Raw genomic sequence first — 27216 nt, forward strand, 5'->3', positions numbered from 1 at the left:
TAAAGCAGAGGCTCAAGTCCAACGCAAACAAGAAGCCCCCCATGTGTGACTGGCTATTTCCATCAATTCAGCCAAACCTGCCCCCTGTTCAATGCTAATGGAGTGAGCCAGAGGCAAGCTGTTCTGAGCACATGTTCTCCAGGTGCTCAGGTGAGGGGGGGCATTTTTTTTTTTTATTAACTGCCAGGTCTGTGTGGACCATGTACGAGGAATTTATATCCTGGCCAGGCAGATCAAGAGAATGAATGTGTCCTGCCTTAAAAGGAACGTCAAGAGAGTAGAAATACAAAAGGCAGTACCTTGAAAGACTGGGAGCTTATTTCATTCAAGCTGCTAATTGCCCTGAACATGCCAGGAAGTACTTCAGGGAACATTCTTGCAGGTCTGGTACCTTCTGCATTCCTACCATCTCCCATTCACACGCACGTTGCTTTCCTTCATCCCTACAACAACTGTTTGCAGTTGTCATGCTCCAAGGCTTTCTTGTACTATAACCCATTAAAGTTTTGAATAAACCTGCATTTGCTGAGGAGCAAAGTTCCATGACTTATATTTAGAGAAACTTATCTAGAATGCCTCACTGTTACATTCATGCACTGGCCCTGGAAGAGTGTCCACATCACTCATTGCATTTGGCTCCAATGGACATTAAATTCCCCAGCAAGAATTAAGATGTGGCCCTGCTTGGTGGCTCAAGGGGTTAAGACACAACCTATGGGGCCTCCCCGGTGGCACAGTGGTTGAGCGCTGGGTTGTGAAGCTGCCCGCAGCTTCTGCAACGCCACTCTATCACCAGCCACCGGGCGAGGGTCCCACATGACGCGCAGACCTCTACTGACGCCCACTGCTCCCCTCAGCAGTGTACTTTGTCAGTCTGCCTGCTCTGCTCTGCTCTCTGCTCTGCCTCTGGTGAATTCTCTCGCCCTCCCACACTTCTGACTGTACCCAGTGCTTGTATACATAAATAAAATAAAATCTTAAAAAAAAAAAAAAAAAAGACACAACCTATGAAGCTATCTGTAGCCACTGCAGCACAAGTTTGAAACCCAGCCAGGGAGCTACCCACATGGCACAGCAGACCTTTCCTGTCTCACCCACTGCTCCCCTCAGCATTGTATTTCAGTCAATCTGCCTGTTCTTTTCCCCACTTTGTCTCTGGTGAATCCTCTCACCCCCCCCACACACCTCTGGCCTGTACCCCAGTTCTTGTTTGCATAAATAAATAGATCTTTTAAAAAAAAGAATTAGATGTGACACCATGATCACAAGAATTTTAGTAGCCGGTTGAAGTTAGAATATGATTCCAATTCCAGGTCCAGGGTTGCCTGTGCAAGACCCAGAGTGGGTCCTGAGCTCTGAGCAAAAAGGGAGAAGCAAACACACATACAGTGATAATGCAATGGGAACAGAGAAAGGACCAGAACTTGTGTCCCAGGCACAAGGCAATTTGGAGAAAGATGAGCTTCTCCTTCCAGTATGTGGAGTGCTACCAGGGAGAAGAGGGAGCAGACATGTTCTGTGTGAGTACAGTACATACAACAGCACCAGCAGGCAGGTGCTCTCTCAAGACACTTTGTTTTAAATATCTCCAAGTCTTGGAAGCATCCTAGGATTGTAAGAACAGCCTTGGTGTAGTAGTGAGTTCACCATCAAAGAAGGTATTCAAGCATAGGAAGGAAAACCGTTTAACAGTGATGTTGCAGAGGAGATTCAATTGCAGGGCAGCAAAGCTATGGTCTCTAAAGTGCCTTTCAATTGTAAAACTAAAGCCACATTAGATTGATGACACCAATGAAATAAGTGGAACTTTTTTTTTTTTTTTTTTTTTTTTTTTTGGTGGGACCCTTGCCGGTGGCCGGGGAACAAACCGGTGCTGCAGAGGCTGCGGGCAGCTTCGCAGCCCAGCGCTCAACTGCTGCGCCACCAGGGGAGGTCCAATAAGTGGAACTTTTTAAAACAAAACACATGAAGACTTATTTTGACAATTCACAAATATGCCCCCATCCTCCAGTCTACGAAAAAGTAGCACGTTACAGTGTGAAAAGACCATCTTCATCTTCTCTTCTGTGCAGCATATCATTGAGGACATTTTTACTTTTTCCAGGGTCTTCCAGCCTGTAAAGAGAAAAGAGAGGTTCATGATGTGAAACAAAGACCAGAAATAAATGAATGCTGCTACATTACACAGCAGCTACCCAAGGCTGTTAGCATTCAAAGGGCCCCATGCAAGCTCTCATTTTATAGAAGGGAAAGTGAGACCATGACAGAATGGAGGACTTTTTGTTAATCTATTATAATAAGGAAGTTTAAAGTTTTATCTTAGTAAAATATACAGATGTGATTTAAATGTGCTTATTTACTAAAAGTATCTCCAAGTATGACCTTGGGAGTCACCTTCCTGAGCCTCTTCATACCTCCTGATAAATATTTGCTAGTAGATATTGTCATGTTGATGCAGTGATAAGCTATAGATCAGGACAGATATATAAAGTTCCTTCCAGGAAGTCTTCAAATTATTTTAAGGCAAAAAAAAACCTGCTCTGATGGTCTAACTGGGCAGAAAAACCAGATCCCAGAAGTGATAGCTACATGTTTTTTTCATTTTCCTGACTGCCAATTCTCCTCCCAATGAACTTGAGTTTAACATTGCCCTTTTGAAGGAAGTCACCCAGAGTTGAACAAAAATGGGTGGAGTGATAATATATCACCTTCTTTATTTTGCATGCATTACTTCTCTTAATTCAACCTGCCTTTGTATTCGTATTTGCCTTTGTAAATATGTTTGCATTTTGGACAGACCTGACAAAATGTTAACCAAGGCAGAACTAACTCCCCTCTTCTCTTTTGCCTCTATTGTCACCTTTCTCCAACACCATTTTTGATCAGAACACACACATCATTAAACCACTGAGTGGATCTAATCACTGGTAACACCTTGCACAATCACTACATCAGTCATACCAGATGAATTACCTCGTGTGTTTCCTGAAACAACCGGTTTTCAAGATTTTCCCTGAAAAGATAAGACACATGAGAAGCAGAGTAAATGTGCCAGAAGGTGTGAAACACCCACCCCATATGACCTTAGGAAGAGTCAAAGGAGCCCATGGTGAAAACTTAGGGACTGGCATTGGCAGAGAGTCTCTCTGTCCCCCAAGTCAAATAGCTGCTCTGTAGACCCCTAGGCAGTGCCCAGTGATCTAAAATTTGTTTCATTATTGAGGGCAATGATTATAAGCTGCTTGATCTTTGAGTCATTTGCCTATAAAGTGGGGTTGTTTTTATTTTCTTCAATTATATTTATTGAGGTAAAATTAGTTTACATCACTGTACTTGTTTTATAGGTTGTAAGTTCAAACCTCTTCAGTTATGTTTTCACACATGTCCCCCACCAAAGCCCCAATAATCCTCCACCTTGTGCTCCATTGCACCCCCTCCCTCCCTATCACTCTCCCCTTCTGGTTCCCTCAGTTTTGCAGTCAGAGGTCAAGGGCTTACTATTAGTTTGGTTTAGTTTGACCCTGTGTTTTTTGAAATAACCCAGTATTGTCTTTACATTTCTGCTTTATTTCAGTGAGCCTCATCCCCTCTGATTCTATGCATGTTGTTGTAAATGGCAAGAGTTCATCTTTTTAATAGCTAAGTAGTGTTTCATTGCATGTGTGTGTGTGTGTGCATGTCTGTGTAACATTTTTCTGATCGCCTCTGTCCTGGGATATTTAGGTTGTTTCTTTAATTTGGTTATTTGAAGGAATATATGGGCTCCTATATTCATTACAGCCCTATTCACAATAGCCAACTTATAGGCTTTCAAAAACTTCCCTTTAAGGTCTACCCAGAACTTTCTAAAACTGTAACATGCCTTTATCTGGTGCCTGATAGCAGGTTTCCACCACCTTCCAAATTTCCTTATGTTCCTAGTGTTCACCAGGATAGGTGTTGAAATATGCAAGCCTCACTATTGCTGCTCAACCAGATGTCAGGGATTATTTACTTCTCACTACCTTGAATCAGCTTCTGTCCATGACCATACAACAATTCTTTCCTCCCGATTTTACAAGACAACCAGGCACCCATGCTATACTTTGCATGAGAACTAGAAAAGAGGTGTCACTGACTCACTTTGGCAGCATCTGGAACATTTTTTGGAGGGGGACAGAGGAGCAAGGTCATGGACCAGCTGGAGAATCTAATGAAATCTTATAGACCTTGCACCTGAAAAAGGCAGATATGAACACACAAGTATCTGCATACTTGCAAAGGGTTCACCTTTCCCATGCATCTGACTGTGGACCCTAGCTTAAGAAAGGCTGCTTTAAGGGGATGGGGGACTTTTGTGGTTTTCTTCCTGGGGCAACTGTTGCCAAAGAAAGAGGCTGCTGTCAGGGTTTTCTCCACCGCAGGTAATAATGACAGAAATTTCCATTTACAGCAGAAATAAGGATAAGGATGGATGGGCATAAAGCAAGTGAGCAAGAAACAAAGATCCTCCATTTGCTTTTTCCTGTTCTTCTTTTTCAAATTTATACACTAGCAGGGGTATGATCTGCAAAGCCTTTAGCATCCTCCAGAGAATGAGCTTGCCTGCTACCTCTTGACTGGGATAGGGAAAATGCCAGACAAAACTAGGACTTCTGGGGGGGGGGGGGGCTGTGTGGTAAGAGACAGGAAGCAGAATCCACTAATTTCCTGGTCTCCTGAGCTCTCCCTGGCTCTGAAGGGCTCATCCCACCTCGTCCTACCCTCCTTACCTCGAAGGAAAAACCCCACAAGTAATGCCAGCAGCACAAATACCAGGGAGGTGATGATGATCATCATCAGGTCTGAGTTGTCAGCCATGTTTATCTGGGGAGACACAGGAAGGTGACTGAGCACTGTGTTTCTGGACATCCTCCTCACTTGAGTTTCTAACCCCAGGCAGACTTTCCAGAAACCAGCAGCCTCATGACATCTCATTGCCTTTTGCCCAATGTGTCTCAAAATCAAAACAAAGCAAGCTTTACTTATCAGAATTAACAAAATAAAAATCAGAAAACCTGACACCTTTCACCCAGGTGTCTTAAATGTCTGAGACAGCAGCAACATGGGCTGTGGGACAGCGGATTCTGGAGATAAATACTCATTGTCTTGAGCTGTGTTCTTTCTTACCCAGTCTCCTTCCCAGCCATGCTTACATCCTTGGGGTACTGCCAACCCAGTGCACCCCACAGGCCTTACTAGACTTCCAGAGGAAGCCGGGCTAAAGAGAAAATGGAACTCAATCTCAAATGTTCTACTGCAGTGGTTCTCAAAGAACAGTCAGGAGACCCATAAGATCAACATTTTTTATATGAGTCATTATTTGTCATTTTCACTGTCATTCTGTCCCAGGGTGTGCAGGGGCTCCCACTGCTAATGGGCATGTTATGATGTCATTGCTCTGAGGACAGAATGTGCAAAGCAGATCCAGCCTAGCAAGCCCTTGGAAGCCAGAAATCCATGAGATTTGCAGAAATGTAAACCCCACCACTTTTCTTACCCTGTTTTTGCTTTGAGGAGAAGATATTTTCATGTCATGTAGGCTAGGTTAACATGTAAAGTGTTTGTTAGTCTTGCTTTTCAATGAATAAATATTGGTTTGAACTTCTATTTTCACTTTTATAAATATGGAAGGTTCCTGGCACCAAACAGATTAAGAAGCATTACCCAGAGGGCAGCTTTGTCCCGGGACACACGCCTCCCTCCCTGCACCCAGGCCAGGTGACCTCTCTGTTCCTTCTCCAGCAGCAGCAGGACAGATCAGCACTCTCTGAGGTTAAGGACGGGGAAGAGGAGCAACAAGGGGCTAGGAACTGCTCCTTTCCTTCACAGGCATCTATACTACTGGAGTTTTTACATAAAGTGACTTGAATCCCCTGTGTAATGATGCAGGTGCCAGGCACCTATTCTTGGGACATAGGGGGCAACTGGGAAGGGGCAGGTGTCGACTCTGCAGCATGTCACTCAGCCGAGGCCACACAAAGGAGTGTACTACGATTCTCCATGTGTCTGTGGTTTTTCTCTTTTGGCTTTTCAAAGCATCTGCACATATAGAGTGATGGCACCATTGTTTCTGCCAAGGGCGCAAGTCTACAGATTCCTTAGCTGTTTTATCATCCGTGTGATGCCTTCTGCCACTTAGGTGTATCTGCCCTCCTTAGTCCATTTCTGCAAAACTCAACTGTGGATTTTTACAATCAAAGTCATACACTTCAAATACTTCATCAAAAAATGTTACCTGGGGCATCCCCGGTGGCGCAGCGGTTGAGCGCTGGTTTGCGAAGCCCGCAGCCTCTGCAACGCCGGTTCGATCCCCGGCTGCTCTCAGGCCACCAGAGAAGGGTCCCACATGGCGTGCAGACCTCTCCTGCCGCCCACTGCTCCCCTCAGCAGTGTACTTCGGTCCTTCTGCCTGCTCTGCTCCCCGCTCTGGCTCTGGTGAATTCTCTCACCCTCCCGCACTTCTGACTGTACCCAGTGCTTGTATAAATAAATAAATAAATAAATAAATAAATAAATAAATCTTTTTAAAAAAATGTTACCTGTTTTGATTCACCTTCATTCTTTATAAGAGTGACTGTCTCAGATTCTGGGAAAGGAAAAGAGAAGAAAATGTTTATATTTCCAGTGGGAAAAGAAAATGCCACCTCCTGAAATTGTTATTTCCAAGCTCGTGTGGAATTGCCATGGATGTTTCATCTTTCAATCTCATCTTTCCTCTTTTGTATAATTTGTTTGAGGACTTTTATTTTGATATGGTTTCATCAAAAGCTCAGCTGCCTTACTGGAACATCCTTATTTTGTAGATGGACAGAGAAGGCATTAGACACAGTCAATTGGGTCTCAAATTTCCTTGGACCCAGCAATGCATCCAGCAAGAAAATGCATTGGTCTGTCAGTTAACAAATATTTATTGAGCACTTATTATAGACCAGGCACTATGCTAGGTATAGCAAAGACCTGGTGGAATTTATAGCATAGTGCAGAAAACCAAATTTAAACAAATAGTGTGAATAGCTAAAATAACAATTAATTACAATTGTGCAAAAAGTTGGGAAAAAATGTTTTAAGAGGCCATAGGGGCATATCCTGGGATAACTTCTACTACAAGGTCAAGGACAGCATCCTTGATGATGTGAAGTTGAAGCTGAGTCATACTTGGCTATTGGGTCCTGCAAGCATAACACATTAAGAATTTGCCAAATGCCGGGCACTGTTATAGGCACAGGAAGGCTGAGAAGAGCAAGGCATGGCTCCACCCTCCCTGAAATTACAGTACATCAGGGAAGGGAGAGGCCCGTCTAATAGGCCCAGGTAATGAGGGGATATGGGAGGTGCCAGGAGGCACACAGAGGGAGAAGCCTCGAGTCCAACCCTATCCCCTTTGGTAAGAGCTACAAGAATTAAGCTCCCTGAGGACAGGGACCCTCACTGCCTACTGAACCCCAACACTGCCTGGCAAGTATTTGGTGCTCAATAGAAGTTGATTGAATGAATAACACCTGAGCTTCGTTTTGGTTGCTTAAGAATTCGCAAAGAAAGATGATAAAGATATTGTAGGTAGAACAGCATCCACAGAGCTGGGGCGAGAAAGAGTGGGAACTTCCACATCAACCAGCAAGATCTGTGAGGGTGGGAAATGATGGGTGGGAGGGAATGAGGGGAGAGGCGGCTGGATGGCTGGGACCTGTCACAGAAGTTCATTGTTTCCTGCTTTGAATTCTGTAAGCATTGAGAAACCTTTCATCTATGGTCCAGCTGGGAGGGTAAGTGAACAGTCAAGAGGAGATTAGCGCCTGATTACAGGTGTGAAATTCAGAGCTGGTAGAAAGGAAGGGACAGACACAGATGCCTGAAATACTGAGGAGGGAAATCAACAGGATGTGGACTTTGGGTGTGGAGGTGAGAAAGTGACAAGAGTAAGTTCCTACAGGGGCCGCTGGGCCTCTGCTGGAACTGAGGACAGCAAAAGCACAGAAGGGCAAGGCAGGGAAGAAAGCTGACAGGCTCAAATTTAGTCACTGCATCTGCGGGGAGATAGAAGCTGAATCAAACTCTGGCAATGGCTGGAGTTGAAGAAGCTAATCTGGGAGTGGTCGTTATCTATAAGGAGAAAACCCCAGCACTGAAAATGTGAGTTAAAGAAGTGAAGAAGAAAGAAGCTGGAGCAAGGGACAGAGAGAACAGAACATGAGAGCTGTGTCCTAGGAGCCAGGGTTTAGGGTGTGGGGTAGTGGGGAGGGGGGAATGTCAGAGGACATGCAAAATTCTATGTGCAATAAAACCTCCCAATAGAAATGGAGCAGAGCCACATGCAGACAAGCCTGCATAATTCTTGGCTAATTATTATGGAAATTGATCATTGTTTTCCCAAAGCTTCCTCACACTCAAGGCAAAAGGAGAAATGATATAGGTTTTGTAAGGCTCATAATTTGGTACAAGAAAGCTTATTTTTTCATCAGGGAAAGTGTCTTGTTGAATGCCTAGGAGCATAAAAATCCAAGGGGGAAATTCAGCATGTTTTCATATCCTACAACTAAGTTATTGTTGTTTTTCTCTCTGTTATTATCCCCTAGAGCTGGAAATTGCAGGTACAAATTCAAAACTCTCTGTTTGGTCAAAATCCTGTCATATTACAATCATTTGTGATGGATAAGTGAAATTGAAACCATCCAAAGAAAAACCCAGTCTGGGTCAGTTTTGTTGTTTTTAATCCGTATTTTAAGCTGGAATTGCCTAATGGGAGAATCTTTTGCAGACACAACACTGTTGAGTGACATCAAACAGCACTTTCTCCTCTTCTTTGGAAAATACCCAGTCTCAGTGGATGCATTCCAAGGGCTACAGTGTTATACAAGAAATAGCAATAAGAAACACAAATTGATGATGAATTTTCTTCCTTGAGAAAGCAGTGATGCTAATAGCTAGGGTTGGGGTTTGGACTGGTCAAGACTGTTGGTTTCCATGTCTTCTGTGCTGGCCTGTCCCTACATTCTCAAGGTCTTGAACTCTGACATGTCATATGTGTTGATCTTGTGATGACCCTTACTGATGGAGAGGTGGGGGTGATCAGGAAAGAGCAAGTTATCAACAGTAAGGCAACCACTTGTTCATGAAGACACTGATAAACAGACATGTAGATGGTCAGGGCTGATAAACACCTGGCTGTGATAGGAGGCCCCACCTAAATAAAAATTAACAGGGATTCCTGATACTAAGTCTCTGAAAAGTGGTATAAATATAGGTACTGAATTTAAATCAATTTGAGAGACTTATGAACTCCACACCTATTGCTTTGAAACCTGCTCCAGATTGGGACACCAGGGTCCTTCTGCTCTGGGAAGTGGCCTCCCTCCCTGTGGGTGAACAGCTGTCAGGAACTCTTCAGACCAGGCTCTGCCTACTACATGTTGCCAGACTCCTGAGCCTTGCCATATACACCCCCCCCCAACACACATTTTACTGCCAATTGAATTGTACGCTTATATTGTTGTGATATGGATTTCCCCAATAAATTCATATTGTGGTTCTGTGAATGAGGCTTGAGTAAATAGAACTTTTCCATTCTGGTAGAAGTTAGAAAGTTTGAAATCCAAACCTAATATAAGCCACATGTACATTTAGACAAAGTCAGGAACCCCCCAGAATTTGCAAGAAAAATCAATTCCATGAGAGAATTGTGGTGCATTGAAAAGTAACCTTCCCTCTCCCAAATCATGTCTACCTAAAATCTCAGGCTCTGGGGACTCCCTGGTGGTACAAAGGGTTAGGCACAACACTGTGAAGCTATCCGCAGCCTCTGCAGCATGAGCTCAATCCCTGGCCAACCAGAGAGCTACCCACATGGCACAGCAGACCTCTCCTGTCTCATCTGCTGCTCCCCTCAGCAATGTATTTCAGTGGATCTGCTTGTTCTGCTCCCCACTCTGTCTCTGGTGAATCCTCTCACACACCACCCAACCACCCATACCTTGGTCTGTACCCAGTTCTTGTATGCATAAGTCAATAAAATTTAAAAAAAATAAAATCTCAGGCTCTGACCTTATAAAATCTGACCTTATTTAGACATAGGGTCTTTTCAGATGTAATTGTTTAAGAATCTTGAAATGAAATTATCCTAGACATGGGATAGACCCTGAATCCAATGGCTGGTGTCCTCAGAAGAGAAGAGGACAAAGAGAGACATACACAGACATGACAGTGAGAGACAGAGGTAGAGATGGCAGGGATGCACCATGAACCCAGGAGTTCTGGGCAGAAGACCTGGAAGGACGAGGGAAGCTTCACCTGAGAGCCTTCATAGGGAGGATGGCCCTGCTGACAGGCACCTTGATTTTGGACTTCTAACCTCCAGAACTGTGAGAGAATAAATGCCCATTGTTTGAAGCCACTTGATTTACAGTCCTTTGAAACTACCATCCTAAAAAACCAACCCGTAAGTTAAAGGAAATCAACATACAATGAGAGAGGCCTTCAGGGTATAACCAACCTAAGAGAGGGTCAGGAAATGGATGCTGAGAAGAGAAGACTAAATCCAACTGAGGGCCTCACACTGAATGCACTGAATGCAAGAGTGTTCATCTAATTCATATTATTTCTAACATCCCATTGAACATTTCATCCTTGGGGCAACCGTTAGATACTACCCAGATTGCCAATGAAAAACCTGAGGTTCAGAGGGTTGAGTACTCTGGTCAATGTGGGGTAGGAGACAGGTGGTGGAGCTGGGATTTGAACCTCTCTGAATGACATTGACACTTACGTTCCCACCACTTTATCATCCTGGATCTGAAACTCCACTGGAGCATGTACTTGGATGTCCCAATGATATAAGAAGGAAGGTTCAGGACAGAGACTGGCCTTGTGTCTAGACCACAAATGATTCAGAGCAGTGGTCTCCACAATGGTTCCAGGTTCACCGTATATGGGGGAAATGAGAGATTCTCTTTACATTTATTTAAATTTCATCCTTTAGGGGCCTCCCTGGTAGTGGAGGAGCTAAAGACAGCGCTATCAAGCTATCACCAGCCACTGCAGCATGAGTTAGATTCCCAACCTCCCAGGGAGCAACCCACATGGCGCAGCAGACCTCTCCTGTCTCACCCACTGCTCCCCTTGAGACATAGGGCAAGTTAGGGTAATTAGGCAGTTTTAGGGACATTGCAGGCACTGGCAGCCTGTTTTTCTTCAATAGCTGATGTTTAACTTTCTCTTCCCTGAAATGCAGGGGTGCTCATCTGGGAGACTGGGTCATAAAGATAAAGCTATCAAACAAGGGGCAAGATGCAACAAATGGGGAGAGACAAACCTGTTAGATAAGGAATGTAAAGATCCCCCGCTCAGTAGCAGATTGAGACAGCTGAGAACTAACCAATCACAAAGAGACTAGTAGAGCTTAAAACAATAAGGGAAAGAAGGTATATATTCCCTGAGACACAACTCCACTTTGGCTTCCTTGCCCCTCCCTGGCCTGGTTTCATGGCCTGGGAGTCCCACTTTATTTCTGTTCTTTTTCTTCTCAATAAACTTTTTCTTTCTCTAAACAAACCTGCCCTTCTCGCTTGCTTGCCTGAGAGTCTGCGAAGTTCCCACTGCGGCTTCGTGAGACACCAACCTGTGGTGGTCTAGTGGCCGGGACTCAGCGCTGCCCCTGCAGCCTGGGATCTGTTCCTGGCTTGGAGACTAGGCCTGACAATTCCGGTATCACCCTCAGCAGTGTATTTCAGCCCATCTGCCCCCACTCTGTCTCTGGTGAATCCTCTCACCACCCCCTCCCTGTACCTCTGGCTTACACCCCAGTTTTTTTATGCATAGATAGATAAATCTTTAAAAAATATATAAATCTCATCCCTTAAACATTTTTGACCTGAGAGAATTATCATTACATTGTAATATTTTAAGTGTATAATATATAGGGAATTACTATCCCAATCCTTAAAAAAATATATATATACAGACATGTATCTATTTCTTCTCTAAAGAAAACTCAAATAAACAAAAATGCTAAAGGACTAAATGCATCTGACTTTGAGTAGACATATCAAAGGCAATTAATATTTTCATTAGTACTTTGGTATCATTCTAAATTTTCTCAAATGTGAAAACTTTAACTGTAACCTATTTTATGTATCTTGTACCAATCACTGGAAACTCTCCAAGGTGCCTGAGTCAAGAGCAAACTCCTGGGATGTTGTGTCATTTCTCTGAAGCCAGGACATGTGACCTTCTAAGTGAAGCTTTGATGATAGCTGTTAGAAACCCATCAACCCACTGAGGAGGGTGGGTCGGCACCCAATCAACAAGTACTGACATGCAAAGATGTTCAGGAAATGTGTGCATGTGTATACATATATATGTGTGTGTGTGTGTGTGTGTGTGTGTGTTGTTTTTATGGGTTGAAAATGGTTTGCTTTTAAATAATGAGTGCACATAAAAATAGGTGGAATCCAAAAAGAGTTTGTAGACTAGTGAATCATATCATCTCAATGTCAGTTCCTGCTTTGAAAGTATAGTTATGTAAGAGTTTACCACTGTGGGAAGCTGGAGGAATAGATAGTCCTTGCTGCAACACTTCTGCAAATTTGTGTAAATCTAAACTTATTTCAAAATAAAAGCTTTTTTAATGGTTTAAATATCAGTCAATGCATACGGTTCGACCTAAACTTTGCATGGTTCATAGTGGTTGAGCAGTATGCATTTGCTGGAAAGATTTGTTAAATAAATTTTAAAGCAATTTTGAAAGAATATAGAGAGAATGATTTTGTTAAAATTTGAAAGACTTTGCAAAAAGAAAATGATTATTGAGGAAAAAAATGATCTTTGAGGATAGCCCAAAGTGTTACAGTATTTCTTCAACCTAGTCATTTGGGGTTGGGGGACAGATTTGGAACTCACAGTGTTATAACATTTTCTTTTACACGAGCTTGTATTTATTTTTAACTTGAAACAGATGTGCATCTGTCCCTTCTAAGAAACCTGTCCTGTGTGTAGATGGTATATGTCAGGGTTGACCAGCCGCCCTTTGTTAGAAAAAGGGAATCATCCTGTTATCCCCTGAGTTCTTCTAGGCTGGCAAATAATTAAACAAACATCAGAGAGTTTGATGAAAAGAAAAAAAGGCATCAGATGATGAATGCAACTGTTCAACTGCTGAGTGGAACAGCTATGAACTCAAATGTCATTCTGATTGCGCAGGAGGTAGCTAAAAGCATGTTTTAATTAATAAAGTATACTTTTATCCTTAATCTTTTATTTGGTATTTTATCTGTGGGAATGACTGAACTTTTACTTGTGCTTTGAGGGCATGTAAAGCTGAAGAGCAGGCAAATCCATCTAGTCTGACCCTGATCGTGACCCTAAGGTAAATTGCTTGAAGAAATTGGATGCCAGTGATTGTAGGTGGAAATCTGTGAAGTGTCATCAGTATGTCTGTGTTCACACAGAGATCAAGAAGCCCAACAAAAAGCATTATTACGGGCTGACAAATATGACAACTGGATTAAGCAAAAGTTCTTGTTAAAGAAATATTTTGAAGATTATGATTCAAACTTTGGAGGAGCTAAAGTGGTGGCTATTGGAAGGAATCACAATGTATAAAATTTGTCAGTCTGCCTGCTCTGCTCCCCGCTCTGGCTCTGGTGAATTCTCTCACCCTCCCTCGCTTCTGATTGTACCCAGTGCTTGTATAAATAAATAAATAAATCTTTAAAAAAAAAAAGAGTAAAAAGAAGTTTATACAATAATAATAACAATAACAACAACAACAACAACAAATCTGCCTCCTGTCTGCTTGGGAGAGACCCAGCTGGATTGAGCAACATACCCAGGTGCCCTCAGATACCACCTAAATAGCTTAGCTAAGACAGAAGGACTTTGGGGACAGGGGAAGGGAAGCTCTGTTAGGGAGTTTACCAGAAAAGGCAAAGTAGAAAAAGTTCTGCCTTCTCCATGGAAAAGAGTCAGGAGATTAGGATTTCCTCACATCCCACTACAGAAGTCTACATGTAAATATCTTGTTCAAAAGCAACCTCCATATAGCCTTCAGAGGCCCTCTCATGAAATCAATCTTTTCTCAAAAGGACATATTTTGGGGCCTCCCTTGGTGGCACAGGTGGTTGAGCACAGAGCTGTGAGAAGCTGTCCGCAGCTGCGGCAGCGCTGGTTCGATCCCGGCCGGCTGGCGAGGGTCCCACATAGCACAGCAGACCTCTTCCGTCGCCCCCCATGCTCCCCTCAGCAGTGTATTTCGTCAGTCTGCCTGTTCTGTTCCCCGCTCTGTCTTTGGTGAATCCTCTCACCCTCCCAGGCATCTGGCCTGTACCCCGGCTCTTGTATAAATAAATAAATAAATAAATATTTTTTTTTTTAAAAAAAGGACGTATTTTGGCGTGATGGACTTCTTTCTCCTCTAAAGGGCCAAATACAGTCTGCTCCCTGTTTATGTACAGCCTGAGAGCTAAGAATTGTTTTTATATTTTTGAATGGTTGAGGGGGTGGGGGAAAGGATAATAACTCATAACATGTATAAACTACAGGCAAGTCAAGTTTCAGTGCCCTTCAATAAAGGTTCTGGAAGCCAGAACACTGTCTGCTTAGGGTGTATCTGCTGCTTTTTCAGGACAGTGGCAGAGTTGAAAAATTTCAACAGAGATGGTTGGGACTGTAAGGTGCAGAGCATGTATTAGCTGGCCCCCTAGAGAAAAAAAAGTGTGCTGACCCCTGACTAGTTATTCTACATGTCCAAAACAACACCAAGGAGTCAGGGAATTAAATATGTTATGTTCAAGTACAATCTAATCTTAAAACCTCAAGACATTATTTTGCAGGAGATGAAACTCCCCCTTCAAGATGGCTATGCCAACACTAGAACCTTCACTCTGACTCACTCAAAACTATGCACTGTACAATCATATGGAATAGCAGTGAATTTTTTAATGTTTTTTACTAAAGGAACATTGCATTATAATATTGTATGAGTTTCAGATGTAACTTGAATTTTTAGACTAACCAATCTTTTAAGAAATCACTTTGAGGGAATATTGATTAGTCCAATCCCTATGGAAATCTTGGAGAGTCCTCAAAATATTAAAAATAGATCTACTATATGGTCCAGAAATTCCACTCCTAAGTAGCTATCTGAAGAATGCAAAAACAGTAATTGAAAGGGATAAATTCACTCCTATGTTCATTGCATGCTACTAACAATAGCCAGCTTATGGAAACACCCCAAGTACCCAGTGATAGATATGGGTAAAGAAGATGCAGTATCTATACACAGTGGAATACTATTCAGCTATCAAAAAGATAAAATCTTGCCATTTGTAACAACATGGAGAGAATGACGTAAGTAAAATAAGTCAGAAGAAGAAAGGCAAATATCAGATGATTTCACTCATTGGTGGAAAATAGAAAAACAAAACAAAGGAAAAGATAAAACAAAACCAAACAAACTCTAGAAATCTGACCTTAGAAGTAAAGCTGCCAGAGCAGGGAGGTAAGGTGGAAGGCAAAGGGACCTAGTGGACTGTGGTAGAGGATTACGGTGTTTGGGTGGTGGGTGTGGGTGGTAGCATACATCTGAGAGGTGTGAACCTATACCCCTAAGCCATGTACAATATCATAAACCAATTTTACCTCAATTTTAAAAAAGTATAAAAGAAAAGAACCCATTTTGATTATCACCCTTGTTCCCATCCTATTAGGGGAAATATACTTCAAAGTTCTTAGAAACAGGGTGGGGCAAAAAAAAAAAAAAAGTTAGGAGAAACTCCCCAGAATCAAGGAATCAAGGTATGGGAGCAATCCCTCTGCCTGGCCTGGGAATAAGCTCTTCATGTAAATGATCTCAAGTAAAGCTTACACACCCATCTCACCAAGGAGTAAATGAGACTGAAGCCGGGTAATCACTCACCCCAGGTAACACAGACAATGAAAGGAAATTTGGATCCAACTCAAATCATGATTGCAACCACTCAGAGAGAAAAGAAAAAGAGCACATTAAAATCCTATTTGAAAACGCAAACTCCCTAAGCAGTGGGCTTCACGCCAGGCAGGAATGAAGAGGAAACAACCACGCTTTTCTGTGGGTACATTTTAAAACTCATATTACATAGAATGACTCATCATTAAATTCAGAAATACTAGGACTCATCCGCTCTACTTTTAAAACAAATTTAGTTCTGAAATAAGACAATTCAACGATACACTCTTAATGCAATCCTAGAATGTTAAAAGTGACAAATTCAAGCCTTCAGAAAAGGTTCTTTCCTGGCTCAGATAGCTGCTGGCTTATACTGCCCTCTTGTGGGCTGTGGGTGGAATAGTCTTTAAAAATCCAAGGGACTTCCATATGATCCAGCAATTCCACTCCTAGGTATTTACCCAAAGGACACAGAAACATCAATTCCAAAGAACACCTGCACCCCTATGTTTATAGCAGCACTGTTTACAATAGCTAAGCTTTGGAAACAACCCAAATGCCCAAAAATAGATGACTGGATCAAGAAGATGTGGTACATATATACCATGGAATATTACTCAGCATTCAAAAAAGATAAACACATGCAATTTGCAGCAACATGGATGGCGCTGGAAGGGATCATGCTCAGCGAAATAAGCCAAAAAGAAAAAGAAAAATACCGGATGGTCTCACTCATAGCAGGAATCTAGAAAACTTAAATAAGGGACCAGGAAAATGAATAACTATAAGAAAGTGAAAATCAAAATCAACAAAAAACTATGAACCAGAGACACTTTTAGGGGGGCGGGGGTGGGAGGGGAGGGATTGGGGTCAGAATGGGGGGGCTGCAATTGTATGGGGAATATAACAATAAAATTTATTAAAAAAAAAAAAAAATCCAAGGGACAGCAATAGGACTCAAGAATCTCAAACTCAGTACTTTAGAGTTGAAAGAAATTCAGAATTACTGAAGACTCTGGAACCCCATTTCTGACCTGGCCGGCACCACTGAGTAAGGCTGAATCTCAGAATACACTGAAGAGGAGCACACATCTGATTCAGTGTTTCCATTGAATTTGGGAGATCTCTGCATGCGTGATCAAAAAGAGCCTTATACACTGCAGTACAGCAACAGGGGACGACTTACATGAATCAAGGCCAGAGCCAGGTAAGGTCCATTTTTAATTTTGAAAGGGAACAGAGCATAAGTATGTTGGCAGCCAACATGGCTCATACGAGATGTGGGGATGATGGCTTTTCATGTCACTTGGATGAGGTAACAGAAGACACCAGAGCCTCTAGAACACCACATGTTCAAGAGTCATCCCAGTTCCCAGAGGGGGACATGCCTAGTGAGTTAAGTCAGGAGGAAGAAAGTAAAACCAAAACAAAACTAAACCAAAACAACCCACAGAAATCTAACTTGAGTGGAGGCTATAGAGGAGTGGTGGAGGGTAGGAAGAAAGGGTGGCAAGTGGATTATGATGGAGGATTGTGGTTGCCTCAATGATGGATCTGATGTGGTAAACTTAAATCACATGCAGTGTTATAAACCAACATAACCTCAATAAGTGTATTAATAAAAAAAAATTACCCTAGTTCTTAACATTGCCTCAACCATCCACTGCCCTAAGGACACCCAACAGCAAACACCTCATCTTCCTTATAAGAGCTCAGAGTTGTCACCCCAGACCAACATCTGAAGGTCTCAGAGATTGGACTCCGTCCAAATCCTTCCCTCACTCTGCTGTAAGGGGCAAGCCTGGCAGTGCCCATACCAACTCATCCATAAATCTTTACTGGGGAGGGGGCGAGGTACACATTTTACCAAGAACTCTTAGAATTATTGACAACACTGACAATAATAAACGATACTATAGGATCAGTCTCCCCAAAAATTGTTCGGACAGACTTTTCTCCAAATGTCCAGAATAGGCCTTTTCCAGTATGTATCACCTTGGATGTGGAACTAAGGTCAACTGAGGCTCCACAGACCTCATGACAAATTGTTACCAAACTTCAATGGATGCAGATTCCCTAGATTTAGGAATATCTCCAGAAACAACCTTTTTATCAGAGAAATCTATTTTAAGGCAGAGCAAACATCTGGGGGAAAAGTCTTGCCCAATGAATTCATCCCTTTCTCACCATGTGAGAACATCCTCCTCTCTGATATCCCAGGTCCCTATTCCATTCCTTAGTTCACATAGAAATACCCCCCACCTCCAGTTTGACCCATTAACCTTAGAATTTATAATATGTAAATTCTCCACAATATGTAATTAGATCTGGCCTTTTCCTCCTGCTAATCTGTCTAATGTTCATTTGTTTGCCTGTCTGGTCCAAGAAGAACCCAGAAGGATAGGGGATATTCCCCTGTGCCCTAGCAATACCATAAACTGAGCACTTACCATTTTCCAAGCACACAGCAAAGTACTTTCCATGTTTGGTCTCTGAATAAGCTCTGCAGTGGGCACCATGATCATCATGGCCTCACAGAGTGTGACCTACGGCCTGGGGATGGCAAGCAACTACTTGAGTCACATGGCTCAGAGGAAAGGGAAAACCCCAGAGTCAGAATTTTCCAAGCGCTATGGCCTCTCCTCTAGGCTCTATGGCCCCTGGTTGATGCACCAAGGCCTCTGCCAAGAACAGGCTGGAGAGAGGATGGCATGCATTTCATGGCACCCTGGAGGAAATAATTCTGGAATGGAACCCTGACCGTCCACTGCCCAGGTGGCACAATGTGTGGAAAAAATCCTAATAATTATTACTGATGGTGTATTTATAAGCACAATGTAAGCAGTTTAAAGGGACACAAAGATCTTTTCACATCTATTATTTGAAGTTATTTGAACTTCAAAATGAATCCATAAAGGTCAGTAAACTTGAGCAGAATCATTAAAAAGGAAGGAACCTAAAACACTGGTATTAGATAGAATGACACTGTCCCACTATCCCTTTCCAGGCCCCATTCCTGTTCCCTGCTGCTATGCACATGCAAGTTGGCCCTTGCACAAGTACATCAGTATCTTGATTTTGATTCTCCCTCTGTTCACTGTGGGGTGACCAGACACCTCATCACAGAACTCGCTGTGGTTTGCCCATTGGTTCCCCCCCCCCCCACCTCCAAGGAGATGGAGGTTTCTCCAGTGCCTGGCTTAGTATCAGAGGGACGTTTTGGTCTGCAGGGTCATGACCCAGCTCTCTGGGTTCAGCTCCAGTGAGGACCCACCTGAGGGTGGGCTCCAAGGTCAAATTCAATGACTTGCCCTTATTCCCTTTTGAGTCTCTGCTGTCCCACTGACCTGCCTCTCTTCAAGCTGGGCAACTCTCTTTGGTCTTACTTGGGTGACCTTTCTGAAGGTGAGCTGGTTAGATGCTAGAAGTAAGTGGGATCAATTCCAACTTAATGGGAAAAAAAAATTACGTGACTGGTGGTAGAATATAGTGCTGTTATGAGAAGAATCATGAGAATTCACTTTTTGTCTCTTTCCTTTATCCCCCAGATTGCCAGGTGGCAGCTAACATGAGCCTCTTAACTGCACTGGACTCAGAGATAAAACCAATGTGCTAAAACCTTGTAAAAGAGGGGGACTTTGAAATTCACTTAAACCAATTCTTTCCTGATAACAATGGCATTTGTGAGTGCAGATGAGCTTCACCGACTCATCTTCTTCTCTGATCTTCCTTCCGCTGACTTGTCCTGAGGTCAGCAGAAGGAAGAAGTCCCTATTATAGCTCTTGTCCTTCATCGACAGTGTCACATTCTGACAGGACTCATTTTCAACTTTGATGAAATAGGGCAGCCTCGGGAAAGGGCTCTGACTTGAGATCCAGAAGGGAAGCCTAATTCCCATTCCTCATTGAGTTTTTTAAATTGTAACTGTGCCTCAGTTTCCTTCCATGTACAGTAAGGAGTTTGGCTTATACCAGCAATTCCTGAACATTTTCTTGGTGCCAGGATTGAGTGAACTTCTAGAGAAACTCCTGGAAGTTTGTTAAATACACAAAGATTCTAATTCTACAAATCTTGGGCAGAATAGGGCAAGGAGGACAAACCATACTTCTACAAAGCTTCCTGTGAATTTAGTCTGTGGTCAAATCTAATATTCATGGGATGGATGACCTCGGAATTCAAGGCCGAGTATCTCCTGCCTCACGCCTTCTATTATTCCACTGCTCTCCCTTCTCTCTTACCTCCATTTCTGAATCAAATCAGCTTCCCCTTTCTTGACCACATCTCCTTTTCCTGCCCCAGGACAGACTCTTGCTCCATTCACTGTCTCCCTTCTCCCCCTAAATATTCACTCTCAAGCTTCTGGAAAGAACATCTAACATTCCTTCTCTACAAAGTGCTCATCTTTGGATTCCAGCACATCCACACACAGAGCTGACATGTTCACTTGCTGATCACCCTGCCCAAGTTCACAGCCACCTTTCTAAATGCCTTGTCCTGCCTCAGCAGCATTCAGAATTCCCTAATACTTAACTACACCCTCCCTAATCTTTGCAGCTCAGCTCTCTTTGCCCTGTGTTCTCCTGGACCCCTCCCTGCTTTTGGAGTCTCTCTGTCTGCCTCCCCACTTGGTTTTCCTGCTTCCACCATACTCCCTCCCAATAGTTGTTCCTTTGCGGTGTGGAGAGGGGTGCTTCCCTCTGCACCGCTTAAGTCTTCCCTTCATCTGCCACAACGCCAGTAGGTCAGCCCCGTTTCCCCTCTGCTAAAGAGGCCACAGTGAAAAAGAGCTTAAGAGTTTCCTTTCAAGATCTAAGAGACCCAGAGTTCAATCTCTGGCAAGTTTCTTAACTTCTCCAAATCTCCGTCTCTTCTCCTTCACAATGTTTGTGAGAAGAGACTTCCTCACTAAGCCCAGTGGCGCCCAGTGGCGCCCAGTGGCGCCTCAGCATGAGACAGTCCTGGAAGCACCAAGCCCAGTCCCAGGCTGCATATAACACTTGATCAGTATCATTTCTTAGCAATAACCCCCAATCATATCTATAGCCCTAAAATATCCCTCATATGACCCTGGGCCAGTCACCCCAATCTCTGAACTCCTTTTTGAGCAGCCATAGAGTGGTAGTGAGGAATTGCCCATCTGGGTCAAACTATTTTTAGGAAACAGTAAATATCTCAGACCCAAAAGTTACCTGAAGAAATGAGGAGGGAATGTGGATACTAGCCAGGGAAAGGAGGTATGCAGGCCCTCTAAAGTGCGATGAGAGCACTTCCACATGAACGAGAGAATTAAATAGTAGTCTGACCCAGTACGGGGCTCCAGAAGGGAGGGAAGGTTGGGGAACTGCATCGCACAGGGCTAGAAGCATCAGAACTGCACAGACTTGGAAGAAACACTGGTGCAAAGTTCACCAGATGAGCTACATGACCTTCAGGAAGCCTTTGATGAGGGCAGAGTGTGTCTATCAGAGAGGACTTTGTGAAAGTCAAATGAGGTAATGCATCGTTAAAACAAAGAAAGATATGTAGGTATCATTTTCTGTAACACACTTGCTGACCCTGTTTCTTTATCTGTAAAGTGGGAATATATGTACCCAACTAGAAGTCACAGTGAGATTTAAATAAGAGAGTATTCTTTCAAAACCCTTCGTTCAGCACTTAATGCATAGTTAAGTCCTCAGGAGATGTTAGGCATACTCTTTACTATGGATGTTTCTTTATAAAAACCAATGGGAGAAGTGAATGGTAAATGAAAAGATATTTTATTTCAGACTGGAAGGTAAAGCAAAATAAAATAATATCTAAAAGCATGGAATCAGAGCAAAGCTTCCTGAATGTAGCACCAGAGAGCTGTATGGTCTTAGGAAGGTATATTGAAAAGGATTGAATGAAGTGGCCCATGAGAAGAGTCTGGCACTGAGCCAGCACATAATATGTGCTCAGTAAGCCTTGGTGCTTCCTTTGTTAGTAGATGTTACAGGGGACTCTGTTGTAACATGCTCCTCCTCCATGGAGCAGCCTATGGATTTCAGGCAGTGCTTTCTCTCACCCAGGATGGATCCAGGAGGAGTGAAATGAAAATGATCACAGATATTACAGAAGAGGATAGAGTACCAGGTGACTCCCTTGCCTTCAGTATAAAATGGTGCAGGATATAAGTGGAATAAATGAAAAGATTTTGAAAATTCCTAGCCCACCCTCCATCATTTTTTAGTTGCTACTTTCTCTTTGGCCAGAAAACAGTCCCCCAACTTTCTCCCTGTCCCATAGACCAAGATGGTTGGACCTCTATATGGAGTTTCCCTCAAATTATCAACAACTTGCCCAGCTTCCTGTCTCCACACGGCATGAGTTAGTACACTCCAGTGCTCGCCCTCCTAGATCTCCCTGGCATGTCATGCTGATTTATAGTCTTCCTTCAAATCCGATCCCCCCTCCACTCACTCATCTGTCCCCTCCAGTTCTAGCTTCTGAGCTTTTGTGAGTGATGGCACATGCCCTCCTTTGTGGAGCTAGAAGATTGTTGTTTTCTGGCTAATAAACTTGTAGAGAGATGTGCAACTGCTCTCTTCATCAGAATAGAGGAATAAGATGCTATTTTCTTCATGGCAGGTTGAAAACAATTAAACAAATGGTCATCTCATGTGTAGGGAGGAGACGCTCTGTGGAGGAGGGGGATGAACTGGCACAATTTTGTAAGAGCTATTAAATGGAAGAGGTCACCAACTCCTTCAGGCTAGCATCTCTCCCCCATAGGTAGAGAAAGGTGTGCAGAAAAGGTGGGAGGTGGGCCTCCATGGTGGCGCAAGGGGTTAAGCACAGCACTATGAAGCAATCCTCAGCTACTGCAGCATGAGTTCAATCCCTGCTGGCCAGGCAGCAACACACATGGCACAGCAGACCTCTCCTGTCTCGCCCCCTGCTCCCTCAGCAGTGTATTTCAGTAGATCTGACTGTTCTGTTCCCCGCTCTGTCTCTAGTGAATCCTCTAATCCCCTGCATCTCTGGCCTGTACCCCAGCACTTGTATGTATAAATAAACCTTTAAAAAAAATGAAAGAAAGGGCCTCCCCTGGTGGTGCAGCAGTTGAGCACTGGGCTGTGAAGCTGCCCACAGCCTCTGCAGCACCGATTCGATCTCCCGCTGCCGGCGAGGGTCCCACATGGTGCGACAGACCTCTTCTGCCATGCCCGCTGCTCCCCTCAGCAGTGTATTTCGTCATTCTGCCTGTTCTGTTCCTCACTCTGGCTCTGGTGAATTCTCTCACCCTCCCACGCTTCTGACTATACCCAGTGCTTGTATAAATAAATAAATCTTTAAAAAAAAAAAAAAAAAAGAAAGAGGGCATCCCTGGTGGCGCAGCGGTTGAGCGCTGGGTTGCGAAGCTGCCCGCAGCCTCTGCATCGCCGGTTCGATCCCCGGCTGCTCCCCGGCCACCAGAGGAGGGTCCCACATGGCGCGCAGACCTCTCCTGCCGCCCGCTGCTCCCCTCAGCAGTGTACTTCGGTCCTTCTGCCTGCTCTGCTCCCCGCTCTGGCTCTGGTGAATTCTCTCACCCTCCCGCGATTCTGACTGTACCCAGTGCTTGTATAAATAAATAAATAAATCTTAAAAAATAAGAAAGAAAGAAAGAAGAAAGAAAAGGAGGGAGGAAGACTCACACAATCACTGTAGCACCATATATAACAATGAAACATCACAACAGCCCAACAGCCTGGGTGCTCCGCCCCTCCACAGTGTCCCTCAAACAGAGTTCTAGAATACAGCTTAAGAGTGTCATGCAGCTCTGCATGGACTGAAGGAGAAACTGGCCCCAAAAGGAATGTTAGGTGAATAAAGCAAAACACAGAGGTCTGAACACAGCGGATGGCCTGTAGAACACGCACACCCACACCAAATGTATGTTTCTATACCCCCACAAGCCCAGGAGGGAGTGGAAACAGATCTAGAGTGATCATTTCATTTAATAGCAGTGATTATCTCCAGGGAGGGGCTGGGATTGAAGACAAAGAGAATTTGTTTCTCTTTTTTTATAGTTTAGGGTAATATTTGTGTAAGCTAAAATAGACTAGTATTATCTTAAAGAATGTTTAGGCCAGCTCCCCACTGCATTCTCAGAGGAGAGAAGAAGTCAGCCCTAAGGGTTTCGCTTGTTTCACTTTCATCCAGGCTTGTGGCAGGACAGAGAACATGACCATAGCAGACCCAAAATAGCTGAGCCCCCAAACAAGCAGACAGATGACAGATTGTTCCCACGACCAGACAAAACCACACGGTCCCCTACCTCTCGTCTCAGGGAAAGTCAGTGAGTTCCTTGTTGACTTGAGGACCCAAGGTCTGGATGCTGGGGAGAAAAAGAAAAAAGAAAACAGATTTAGGTAAATGCCCGCCTTCCTAGCCCACTCTGCTGGCTTCTATCGTGTAAACAGAAGAGGTATCCTTTAGTGAGCATTCAGTCTGTGCCAGTGCACCAGGGTAACAGAAATCTCCATGAAAGGGGAGGTGTCAGGTTTCCCACCCTGCCTAATAAGGGGCAGAGCTGAGTGGCCAGGGGAAGCTAGAGAAGATGTGGAGAGACACCAGGAGCAGAGACAAGAGAAGAAGGGGGAGCATACTTTTCGCATTTGGACTTGCACCAGGGACTTGGAGAACACGGGAGAGACACATGGGTGACGGACATTTGCAGAAGCTGACAAGGCAGCCATTACTTTTTTTTTTTTTTGCCCCGAAGTAATTTAGTAATTTTTTTTTCATTTATAGATGCAATATTTATTTTTTATTTTAATAATTTTATTTATTTTAATATATTTTTACATAATTTTCATTTTTTTGTTACAGTGTATGCTTTCTCATCTCAGTTATAGTCCCTGTGAAATTCCCACCCCCAAGTCACCTGTGTACCATCACCATAGTCCCTTGTGCTCTTCCCACCTGTTTGATCCTACTCCCTTCTCCCCCCGCCGCAGAATGTTTCTGGTTTATAGTTGCCTGTTGATTTTTATTTTCACTTTATCATAATAACTTTCTTTTCCTGATCCTTTATTTGGATACTCTACATTCCTCCCAGCAATTTCACTCCTAGGTATCTACCCAAAGGACACAAAAACATTAATTCAAAAGGACACCTGCAATCCTGTGTTTATAGCAGCACTATTTACAATAGCTAAGCTATGGAAACAACCCAAATGCCCAAAAATAGATGACTGGATCAAGATGTGGTACATATATACAATGGAATATTACTCAGCAATCAAAAAAGATAAACTCACACTATTCACAGCAACATGGATGGAGCAGGAAGGGATCATGCTCAGTGAAATAAGCCAGAAAGAAAAAGAAAAATACCAGATAGTTTCACTTATAATCAGCCATTACTTTGATTTGTACTTTGATTTTGCTCCTTTCATCCCAGACTTGTCTGACCCCTTCTGACCCTGTCGTGTGGGTCCCCACCAGAAGCTACCTTAGACTTGTGGCAGGCTTTCAGGCCTTAGCAGCCCTGCTTTGGGCCAACCCTGTTTAGCTGGGCATTTACCCACAAGGGAGATGGGTAATTTGGGGTGTTTCTTTGGGAACGTATATCCATTCTCTTCTTACCTCTTTATGCATGATCATTCACAATCTTTCACACTAAGAGTATGCTTTGTGTTTATTTGGAGGCTGGCAGAACCCTTTTAGAGTGTGCAAGTTTGGGGGCCTCGGGATACCCCTCAGTCCACCTGCCAATACCAGGGATATTAATGAATTCTCTCATTTACTCCTCAGAAAGAGCCACAGGAGAGTTATTATGCTTCTCTTCTTACTAATGAGGCCCAGAAAGATTGAGCAACTTTGCCAAAGTTACACAACAGCTGAGCTGAGGGATTTATACCCAGGAAGTGTGACATTGGAGCACAGTGAACCTCCTAAGTCACTACCTATATGTTGGACTCACAAGCATGGACTGACTTCTTCCATAGAGGCCTGTCTTCCTCTGCCCATTTGCAATGCCTGCGAAGGTCTCAGCTACCACTAAGTGCTTGCTAATGTGCCAGTTACTCACCCATGGTCTTCACATGTACAGACTCATACAACCCTCCAATGGACTTGGAAATTACTAAGGCCAGAGACCCCCTGCAAAAAGCGGTGTGGGGGCAGTTAAGCCTTAGCACCCCCGGGGGTGTGGATTGGGTCTTACTTTATGGTATTCTTTGCTTCTGGATGGTAATGAGTGCCTAGGGAAGGAGCACTGGCTGGATGAAAAGACACATGACTGCAAGAATTCTTCCTCCCACTGCAAAAAGTATTTGAGTCAAGTAAGTATACACCTTGGCAGCTTCAACAAAGAAGAACCATTACTTGGAATTAGCAAAGGACAGTGCAGCACTGCCTGGCTCCAGTGTAGACAAGTATCCTCGCCTGAGACAGAGCCACCATGGAGAGTCTAGCAGATGAATTAAAGCCCTGTGCACCACTCTCTCTATCTCTGTCTCTGTCTCAGGCCTCTCTCTGTCTCTGTCTGTCTCAGACAAGAATAAGCCACAAATGTCATGAATTTGTCACTGGGGGCTTCCTGGCATTCAGGATCCAAAGTCATCTCTACTTGCTGATTCAGCAACAACTGATTCTCCTCTATCCTGGGAGTGAGGAAAGACAAAGAGTGAGCTTTGCTCACACACGTTCAGATATGTGTGAGGTAGTGTTTCCAGAAGCCACATGGGTGCTAGTCTGGGGCTGGGGGGGGAGATAGAAAATGCCTGATTCTGAAAGAGAAACAAGTTTGCTAATTTTAGCACCATGTTAGAGTTGATAATACAAGTTAGAACAGAAGGGTTCATGCTGAGTGGGGGGTTTGGCACCATTTTATAGCTGTCTGTGATGTTCTATAAAGTTCAGGTTTTCAAGGTTTACGAGTTATTTTTAGGATCAAGGAAAAAAACTGCAAATGTTCTATTTTAAGATGATTATTTTAAGAACCAAGGAACTTAAAAATATATACAAAAATCATTTGGTTTAATGTTCATGGTCTTCAGGTGACTAATCAGAATATAATGGGATTCTTTAGCCAGTATTGTATTTAGCCAGTAAAGATATTTAAATTAGCCACCCTTCCTGAGGCAGACAAAATGCCCAAGAGGACCTTCAAGTGCTCTCAATATACTTGTTCTCACCTCAGCCTCAGAGGTTGAAAGTGTGGCAATTCTGATAAGTTTCACAAGTACTGGAGCTGTGACCCAGTAGAGGAACAAGATACAGGGTCAAGACAAAAAGCAGGGGCCTCCCTGGTGGCCTACGGGTTAAG

General features: G+C 43.5%; 1 protein-coding gene and 1 non-coding gene across 2 annotated transcripts in view; one reads left to right on the forward strand and one right to left on the reverse strand.

The window, feature by feature from the left end:
* Positions 1 to 1193: 1193 nt before the first annotated feature.
* Positions 1194 to 27216, reverse strand: part of TIMD4 (T cell immunoglobulin and mucin domain containing 4) — a 35883-nt gene continuing 9860 nt past the window's right edge. The window contains exons 4-8 of the mRNA XM_037499276.2: positions 24220 to 24279; positions 6561 to 6607; positions 4752 to 4845; positions 2974 to 3013; positions 1194 to 2115 (exon numbers count right to left, since the gene is read on the reverse strand). Coding sequence (XP_037355173.1) covers positions 2031 to 2115; positions 2974 to 3013; positions 4752 to 4845; positions 6561 to 6607; positions 24220 to 24279 — 326 coding nt within the window. The 3' untranslated portion in view covers positions 1194 to 2030. The remainder of the gene's footprint in view (positions 2116 to 2973; positions 3014 to 4751; positions 4846 to 6560; positions 6608 to 24219; positions 24280 to 27216) is intronic.
* On the forward strand, positions 13138 to 13209 carry LOC119237371 (small nucleolar RNA SNORD5). The gene has a single exon (XR_005123307.1). It is a non-coding gene; the product is annotated as a small nucleolar RNA SNORD5 (small nucleolar RNA).

The sequence above is a fragment of the Talpa occidentalis genome, unplaced genomic scaffold (assembly GCF_014898055.3).
Source record: "Talpa occidentalis isolate TD23 unplaced genomic scaffold, MPIMG_talOcc4v2.1 talOcc4.9, whole genome shotgun sequence".
In the NCBI taxonomy this organism is placed as follows: domain Eukaryota; kingdom Metazoa; phylum Chordata; class Mammalia; order Eulipotyphla; family Talpidae; genus Talpa; species Talpa occidentalis.